This window comes from Nematolebias whitei, chromosome 22 (genome assembly GCF_014905685.2).
Source record: "Nematolebias whitei isolate Nwh7 chromosome 22, NemWhi1, whole genome shotgun sequence".
Taxonomy (NCBI): Eukaryota; Metazoa; Chordata; class Actinopteri; order Cyprinodontiformes; family Rivulidae; genus Nematolebias; species Nematolebias whitei.
This window is the reverse complement of record NC_056519.1, coordinates 2,332,760-2,342,526: the sequence shown is the minus strand read 5'-3', so window position 1 is coordinate 2,342,526 and position 9,767 is coordinate 2,332,760. Positions and strand designations below refer to the sequence as shown.

Below are 9,767 nucleotides of genomic sequence, written 5' to 3'. Positions count from 1 at the left end.
CCAGGACCTGCTGCACCAACACGTTGGACCAGAACCTGCTGCACCAACACGTTGGACCAGAACCTGCTGCACTCGTCCTCTGATTTATTCTGTCAGTAACTCTTTAAAGAATCCATCTGAGGAACAAACTCTGACTTCATGTTGGTTTAATACCGACACATTATCAGAATATAATTTTATTATTTTAACACATCAGAGGCTGGAAGACAAAAACAGCTCTATGCTTTTATCAAATGGACATTTTGGGTTTTTAATTATCACTGGAGGTTTAAATTGATCAAAAAGGATTTACCTAAAATACTTTTTACCTTGTTTTTTAGTAAAGCTTTTCCTCCTATGATTTAAAAATTAAAATATTTACAAGGGTTAAAGTTCTCCAACTCCACGACAGGTGTCCGTCATCTTCGTGAGAGTGTGAATGGTAGTTTGTCTCATTTGTCTCCGTGATGTACTGGAGACCTGTCCAGGTGTCCCCCGCCTCTCGCACAATGACTGCTGGACGTGGACACCAGCGACCCGGTGAGAAGACGGGGTGAAAACATGATTTTGTTGTGGTTGTGTAAAGCCAGCCGGTCAGGGATAAACTGACCGTGCTTTCAACAAATAAAGACCCACAGTTGGTTTTACCCAATCAGAGCACAGCAAGGCGGGGCCAGCAGGGCGGGGCCTGCAGGGCGGGGCCTGCAGTGTAAGCAGCGTTCCACAGAGAGAGACCACGGGTGAAAGGACCGGTTCTGACATGGCTGTGAGACCCTCTCTGTTCCAAAGTGCTCACAGGTGGTCAGGATCACAGAGGTCCAGGTGGTCAGGATGTTTTATATATTTTATGGCACCTTCATTTATTGTACTTTATTGTTTGTTTAAAACAGGTCTCTCTTGTAAATGAGTCCTTGTGGCTCAATGAGACTAACCTGTATAAATAAAGGTTGAATGTATGAATGAAAAGAACCAGGCGGTCAGGATCCAAGTGGTCAGGATCCAAGTGGTCAGGATCCAAGTGGTCAGGATCCAAGCGGTCAGGATCCAAGTGGTCAGGATCACAGAGGTCCATGCAGCAGTCGGAGAACTCCTCCTGCACTGAGCTCCCGACCTCCCCCAGATTTTGTGTATCCCAAATCTAACTTCGTATTAAATGTGAATGTTTGGAGCATCATTATCGTACAGACACGTTCAGATTACGTGCATGACCAAAGTCCACTTCCTGCCTCTGTGGGTCTGGCTGTTTCTGCTGCTTCAGTCCTAATTCGAAGGATCAGCTGGTCTCTCAACAAAATTGATCAACTTCTCCCGACGGCAGTCAGGGTAAGGAGGACCCTCTTACCTCGACTGAAACAAATTGGATTCATGACAACTGTTTTTTTGCTGTTTGGCTGGTGAATTCTGGATTACCTATAAATTTGTGTGGACGTGTCGAAGCTCGGCAGCCTCGGACTGAATTATGTGCAGGAGCAGCTGTTATCAGGACTGTGGACTCTCTAGCAGCACACATGAAGGTGGGAAGAATCTTGGAGCTCTGGACGACGTCTGTTCATGCTGCTTTGCTGTGGTAAGTTCTTTTGACGCCTCAAACCGGGCCCTGTCCAGGACACGGAGTGAGAGATCTTTTTTAATTTTTTATACCGTCTCATGTTTTCTTCCCTTTTCTCATCCAAGCAAAATATTATTCTGAATAAGAATAAGAGGGCTGCGCTTGTTATAGTGGCAGCTTCGTGCACGCCGCCCATCGTTCAGACGACTGTATCTCGGTGCAACGACGATAAAGTTTATTCTGATTCTGAATATTAATGTATTAATATTACTGAGTAGTCACTCGGTGAACAGAACAGTTTGAATCAGAATGTTTGCTTTAATCCCTGTAAATAAACAGTTCTTTAATTCCATCAAGTAACAAGCAGAATTTTTTTCAAGTATTTATATACAACTTAATGAGTTGTGCTGTCTTCAGTTTAATTTTCCGTCTGTTTAGTGACTCGGGACAGATTTAAATTTAGGGGAAATGGCAGAAGTTTGACTCATTTAGACACGTGCAGTCTGAAGCTGATGAGCTGGATTATTAGATTATCTCAGATTAAGCTCCTACTGATCCGGTCTGCCTCCGAACCGACACCGGACAGCTTCACCGCAACCAGAACCACCAAATGAGTTTCTTAAATATCAGCCGCAGCAGCTAACAGTTAGCATCGGTGCAACCTGTTGTTGTTGTTGTTTACCTTGAAGCGGACCGTCATGGCGCTCTCACGTGCTCACAAAGTACCGGGAAGGCTCGGCCCTGGGTCAGGAAGTAACGAGCTGAAGATCGCAACGAGTTTATTATTTAAATAAAACTACTAAATTCACCCGATCGACATGCTAACTACCCGCTAACCCGAGCTAGCTGAATCAAACAAGCTGCCGCCGTTGCTATGGCAGCGCGGCGTCATGCGCAGGCGCGTTCGCCGATCTTGTTCGTGACGTCACTTTTTAGTTTTTAATTAGACACGCATTTTTAAAAATTATTTTATAGCTTTTACAACTAATGAAAATATTTATAAATACATAGATGCTAAACCTCTTGGTTCATATCATTAAAGAGTAGAACTGAATAAATAAAATAGACAAGCCTTTGTAAACACTTCATGAGAACAAAAACACCTATTTTACCACGTGCACACTATTGTTCCAGTGTGTCCAGAAGTGTTGATAGTCAAAGCATTAAACAAATATAAATGTTAAATGGACTGTACTTGTATAATGCCTTTCTATCTAATCAAGATATTCAAAGCTCTTTACAACAATCTGTCGTTTACCCATTCGTACAGCTCTATACTAGATCTGTACAAAGAATAATCAGAGGTTTATCACTTTCATACACCGATGGGACACATCGGACGCAATGAGGGTTCAGTGTCTTGCCCAGGGACACTTCAGCATGCAACTGCTAGTGGAATCGAACCCCCAACTCTCACATTGGAGGACGACTGCGCTAACCACTGAGCCACAGCTGCACCATATACGATCGTCTCGTGGCTTATTCATTTGTAGGTGTTTTTATGACAAATTTAGTTGTAACTAATTACTTTAAAACTCAAGTCTGTGCAGGTAAATAGGTGGGACTTGTAGACGAGCGTGAAGATTCTGGTGCCTAAAACAACATGGCCGCTCCTGTAAACCAGTGTCATGCACGTAGACGGGGACTAATCCGTATCTGTCCAAAAAACGACTCGGCAGTTTTCTGTTACAAAATTGCACCAGTTTTATTCATTTAAGGCTTCTTAGTTTTTACTTTACATTTGGCGTCACCCCCCCCGTGTCCCCCCCGCCGTGGGCTTCTGTAAATGGAAGAAACCAGTTCAGACCACTCGTCTTCCATCAACTGGGCCGACGGGCTGATGAACTGGTCCCTTGTACATTTCACTGGTCACCATGCCATACAGAGAAAAAAATATATTTTTCAAGAAACAGAAAACATTTTTTCTGGTTTTGTTTGCTTTAGGCTGCAGCTGCATTCATCACCTACGGCGAATAAACGTGTAAATACGGTTTAATGTAGGTTTAAGCAGACAAGTCGAGGTTATTATTGCACAACAATCTTTAATCCGTTACATTTCTACTGAAAGCGTTACAAACAGATCTGCTCAGAACTACATTACAAGGTCTTCCACTAATAAATGCTGAAACAGCCGCTGCTCTTAAGGCCTCCACATTCTTCAGACTGACCCCAGATCTGCCCGTCGTCCAGAACCAGCCCGAGCTGTAAAACTTCCATTTCACAGAAATCACGTGAAACGACGAATGCTGCTGCAGCCGGCGTGGAGGCCAGAAAGGTCTGAATGCAGCCGTGGATTTACTGTGAAGGCTCGTGGAAATGAACACGATTAAAACGAGGCACCGAGCAGTTTAGGCAAATACCAACGACGTGAAATTACATTTTATACGACAAATTTATCAAACCCGTGTTTTATTCAGTCAGGAAAGGGTCTTAAAAGTACCTGGTTCTTAAAAGATTCCCATTTTGATATAAATCTAGCTAAGAATTAGTTTGTGGATAAATTCAGTCAAGGAAAAGGTGCAGTGAGACTAAAACTTCACATCATCGTTAAGAACTCTTACAAATTAAAACTGATTTGTGACTTTTTGGTTAAATTACTGAACACGTCTTCACCTCTTTAAATCATCTGCGTGGCAGCAGGCCAGACAGCTGCTCCCCCCGCTCTTCTGCAGCTACGTGCTGAGAGGAAGAGTCTCTGTCGTGCATTTGTTTGAAACAGAACTGAACGCCGAGCGATACGTCTATTTTTAGGTTGGGAAAATGACGCTTGAACCTTTTGATCGAGCTGAGAGGAACGACGAAGCGAAGCGAGCAGCGTTCCTGTCCGATTAAAATAACTTTTTAGGGAGTTTCACTCTAATGTCCTGAGAGGTCTCTAGTTTTCACAGCACAGTCAGCCTGAATTCATTCTGTAACTTCAAGGTGAAATGTTTGAATCTGTTTTAGCTGTTTGATGCTCCATTTTCATTAACCAGAAAAAACAAAAGGATTTAAAAAGTAGGAAATAAGGTTTTATATTTAAAAAAACGAATCCAGTTTGTTCTGACTGATGAATACGATATTAGAAGAAAAGTTTTTCATATTTTTTGTGTTAATCAGTTACTCAAGAAGAATCCGATGAGGCTTTTATCTTGAAAACGTAGTTTAAATCACTCCAAAGTGTGTCGTTACACACCGACAACGCTCTAAACGTGTCCTTTTATAAATCTACAGTGTAGCTGCGGATTGTTTGCTCTTGTTTAGCTGAAAAAATAAAAATAAAGTTTCACATTTGGGTTTTTCTGCGCGCTCTGCTGCCCCTGGTGGCAGGACTGAAGCCAGCTGTTTGTAGTTCCTGTGCAGAAATAAACGCAGCATCTCGGATGCGCTTGTGACCTGGCTCCAAACAGACCTTTCATCTGGAAGCTGCTGCTCGGCATGCTAACTGTCACAGCGCCTCCTGGAGGTCCGACCGAGTACTGAAAGAAACATCGACATGCTACATGACTGAACGCACGGGAGGAGAACCAGAATACTGACAGCAGAACCGCAGCACACAGAGGTCCAACTGGCATCGCATTTCAACTCTACACCGACCCACTACTGAAGCTTAGAGAGGTGGTACTCCATCTGTCCTGTTGCTGTCCAGGTCCAAACCCGATTACACTCGGCGCTCCTCATCAGAGAGAGATGTCCCTTTTTTTTATAAACATCAAGGAGTAACGACTGTCTAATCCCTCGGTACCAAAAGTCAGGTTCTGTTTCACAGAAATGGTGATTTATAGTCGTCTAACCCAGTGGTTCCTAACACTGGTCCTTGAGGAACACCATCCTGCATGTTTTAGTTGTTTCCCTGCTCCAATACACCTGATTTAAATAAATGGGGGATCAACAGGCTTCTGCAGAACTTGATGAATTAATCATTGAATCAGGTGTTGGAGCAGGAAACAACTAAAACATGCAGGATGGTGTTCCTCAAGGACCCATGTTGGGAACCACTGGAACCGGCCAGCAAGTCTTCAGCGATCCAGTTAAAAAGTTGAACCAGCGGTTCCTGAACTTTTCACCCCCCACCCCCCCGAAAAAAAAAGAGTCTCGGAGGCTTCGTGAGTCCACCTGTTGCTTCTGGGTCGTGACGCTCAAGACGGAAATGATCTCAATGTGAAAAGAAGAGTTCATAAATTGAGCAACAACCGGTGTCAGAAGAGACCGAGACTCCGGTTTGTTGGATCAGAAGGTCAAGTTTGGTCAAATCTTCGACCAGCGGCTTGGTTAGAGGCCACTAACCCTCAAAGGAACGTTACGTCTTCAGAACACCAGAACCACAGGACCAGACAGGGACCGGACCAACAACAGAGCTCATCATTCAGTGCTTCCCTCTCAGATTAGTAAATAATAAAACATTAAAGTTAAGAGTTCATCGAGCAGAAATCATACTGGTGGTTCCTCACAGAAACTGGCCCGGTTCGCTGTGGTTACAGACCAGAAACACACCCAGGGTTAAGGCCCAGACCTGGTCCTGGACCAGAGCGAGTCTGCTGTCAAAAGGCAGCATGTCGGCCCGACGCAGCAGGCCCCGCTCAGCTCAGCTGGTGTGAAAACGTACAGTTTGTTTACGCAGCCAAACCGGGTTTCAAACGTCAGAGAACCAGGACGCCGTTTGTCGATCAGCGGCGCCGCTCTTCACCTGAACAGAACCGTGACATCATCACTTTATTTGACTTTGAATTTTCCTTTTCGTGATGAATCATTCTTTCTTTGTCAGGTTTTTCTAAACAAACGATCCGTTTTTAGCAACACAGCGAGCTGATGCAGCGACCTGCTGCGCCCCACAAGCCCCGCCCCCTCCCTCAAAAATATAAAGCCAACAACAGACAGTATAACGTTTCACACAGAATTATAAACTGTAATAATAATAATAATAATATTCACTGTAAGGATCCACAGGTTTAACCAGAGCCGTGCACAGACACAGGCAGCCATGTTGGACGTGGCATCACCATGGCAACCATGGCGCCAACATGGCCGACGTTGGATCTGCGCACGCGGCCGACTTCTGACTGCCGGACAACAAGTGAAACGAAAAAGAAATAAGAGGAAAGAAAAGTTTTAAAATCAAAAAAGCAAGAGGCCACTTCCCCAGCAGAGAGCATGATGGGAAATGAAGTTTAACTCTGGACAGCCCCGCAGAATCATCATCGTCATCTTCTATGTTTGGCTTTTATGTTTCCAAGGCAACACTCTTCACTGAAGGCGTGGGAAAAGTGGTCGTCATGGTAACAGGTTTAGAGGTGGCCGATGTTGATGATGTCGTGGTTGTGTTAAAGGGGTGGGGCCAGCTGGAAGATGTCCTGTGACTGGTTGGTTTGAAGGTTGTTGGTTGAGTTGAAACTGGAAAGAAGAGCCCGAGCGTGAGCGTCTGATGACACGGGTTCTTTTGTCTTGTTACGTCACTCACCGGTCATTAGAGGAGCTGACAGGTGGGCTTCTTACGGTCTTTTCCTGGAACCGGACTCTTCCTGTTAATCTGTCGGACGAGGTCGTAGAAGATCTGCGAACAGAAAAACACTCGTCACGACCTGAAGACTCGGGTGGAGTCCTGGTTCCACGCGTCGTGCGGCAACAATGAACCCGGACTCGCGGTCACCTCATTGACGTTGATCTTGCTCTTGGCCGAGGTCTCCAGGAAGGCGCAGGAGTTCCACTGACGGGCGAGGCCGATGCCCGACTCTTTGGCCACGACTCGCTCCACCTCCAGGTCGCATTTGTTCCCGACCAGGACCATGGGAACCTGCAGCACAGGTTACCGAAAACAAGTCGCTCTGCTGATTAACACTGAAATAAAGTTAACATTTTAAAAAATTATGTTTTGTATAAAAACATTAAATTAAAATAAAATCTGTTTATTTCTTAAAACAGATGAAAGTGCTGTTTTAAATGTTTTATCTGTAGATTTTTTTGTTTAAATATCCAAATACCGGTATAGTTTGAAATTTATCACTTGATCCCTTAAAGTTAATCTGTAGACGAGCATCTTTTATAAATCCCATTTATTTAGATTTTTTTTTTTCCACGTTTTGTTGGATTTAATTTTATTCCTATAAGTACTATATGTAATTGCTGAGCTAAAATTTAGCGTGGTTGTAGCTGAGAGTCGTCCTCAACAGGAACTCTGAGGGCTTGATTAAAACGACACTAAAGTTTCACTTTAAACAAGTTCAAGTAAAAAATACAAACAAAAGGGCCAAAAAGCTTCACTTTAAATGTGTTGGACGTAAAACAGCTGACCTGCAGGGGGCAGCACAGACAATAACGCATTTTAAAAGAAATGTTTTTGAAACCTTTCCAGTGGTACCCAACTCTGGTCCCTGAGGAACACCATCCTGCACGTTTTAGTTGTTTCTCTGCTCCAATACACCTGATTCAGGGATTTAATTACTTCCTCAAGTTCTGCAGAAACGTGCTAATTACCCGTTCATTAAAATCAGGTGTGTTGGAGCAAAGGAGCAACTAAATCATTCATGATGGTGTTCCTCAAGGACCAGTGTTGGGAACCACTGGTTTAGACACAAAGAATAAAACAAGTTTCCAATTAAAAATTAACCGAGCACAAAAAAAAAGACATTTTCTACCTGATAACTATCAGCTGAGAGTCTTAGCTCACCTTCATGTGTTTAATTAGGTTCTTAGTTTAACGCGTTTATCTACATTTATACAACTTCTGATGCAAACATTATTTTTCACTTAAATTTTAAGGTTTTTATTTTTTATTTCAAGCCACGACCGAGAACTCGTCTGTGCAGCTCGAGCAAATCTGTGGGTTTAAATTTAAAAACTGAACTTTTGTTGAACGTGTGTGTGTGTGTGTTCAGGGGGTCGTACGTCCTCGGTGTCCTTCACTCTGAGGATCTGCTCCCTCAGGTCCTGAAGGTCGTTGAAGGTGGACTGAGCTGTGATGGAGTAGACCAGCGCGAAACCCTGACCGTTCTTCATGTACAGGTCCCTCATGGCCGTGAACTGCTCCTACACACACACACACACACACACACACGTCAGGCAGAGACGCACACCTGGACCACGTCCTGTGGATCAGGTCTTACTGTTCCGGCTGTGTCCAGGATCTCCAGCATGCACTGCTGTCCGTCCACCTCCACTTGCTGAAAACACAAAGATCTGATCAAACATCTTCTCGTGTCGTTTGCACAAATTAAATCTTACAAAGAATCATTTCCTTTTGTTAAAAGGTAAACAAACGTGTTTGTTTCCTTTAGGTGAGACTCTTTAAACAAACAGGAAGTAGTCAGAGGTCACATGACGGCTGCTCCCAGTAACGTAGTCACAAAGGTTGATTAGCTGCAGCAGCCATCTTGAATCAAGTTAACTCGAGAAACTGAGTTGTGTGACGACTTTCTGAGAGTTTCATTAAAATAATAAACACATCCGTCTCAGCGGTCATGTGACTTCTCTTCTTGGTCATTAATAATGACAGTACTTCCTGTTTGGATGAAAAAGATGAGCTAACAAATTTTATGCTAATTCACCGCGACAAATCAGTTCAAATAAACTCCGGTTCAGTTTGTTTGATCAGACAAAACAAAGCAGGTCACAAACGCTGCAGCTCGTTTACGATCAGGAGGCGGAGCTTTGACAAATCTGCTGGGAGTTTTTGGTCCTACCTTCCTGTAGGAGTCCTCTATCGTCGGGTCGTATTTCTCCACGAAGATCCCCTGAACGAACTGGACAGTCTGGACAGAGACAGGCGGGACGGGGACAAGTGGGTCAGCGGCGCTAACGGAGCCGTCAGAGTGGAAATAATGTGAGTCGTGTCCGCAGCTCAGTTCGTGTTCGGCTGATTCACTGCTTTGATCTTTCTGGACCACTTTTAAGTTTTTGTTACTTTTATACTTTCTGAAATATTAAAACGTTCAATAAAAATAGATTCCCTGAGGAAAGATCTTCAGCTCCTTCAAAATCAACTTTGGTCTCTTGAATCTGCTTTAGCTGATTGTTGTTTTTTTTTTTGTCTTTTGATACTTTAGCCTTAAGTTAGCTTTTGATGTTTTAGCTTTTAGCCATCATTTTGATGCTTTAGCTGTTAACTATCCTTTTTATACTTTAGCTTAGCTATCATTTTGATACATTAGCTTTTAGCTATTATGATACTTTAGCTTTTAGCTATCAATTTGATGCTTTAGCTGTTAACTATCATTTTTATACTTTAGCTTTCACCTATCCTTTTGATGCTTTAGCCTTAAGTTAG

General features: G+C 43.4%; 1 protein-coding gene across 2 annotated transcripts in view; it reads right to left on the bottom strand.

Moving 5' to 3' along the window:
• Positions 1-6,695: 6,695 nt before the first annotated feature.
• LOC119428171 (ras-related protein Rap-1b) overlaps positions 6,696-9,767 on the bottom strand; it is an 11,853-nt gene continuing 8,781 nt past the window's right edge. For both annotated transcript variants that reach the window (XM_037695815.1, XM_037695814.1), the window contains exons 3-8: positions 9,184-9,252; positions 8,608-8,664; positions 8,390-8,530; positions 7,155-7,298; positions 6,966-7,058; positions 6,696-6,898 (exon numbers count right to left, since the gene is read on the bottom strand). In XM_037695815.1, the coding sequence (XP_037551743.1) occupies positions 6,972-7,058; positions 7,155-7,298; positions 8,390-8,530; positions 8,608-8,664; positions 9,184-9,252 (498 nt within the window). In that variant the 3' untranslated portion in view covers positions 6,696-6,898; positions 6,966-6,971. The remainder of the gene's footprint in view (positions 6,899-6,965; positions 7,059-7,154; positions 7,299-8,389; positions 8,531-8,607; positions 8,665-9,183; positions 9,253-9,767) is intronic.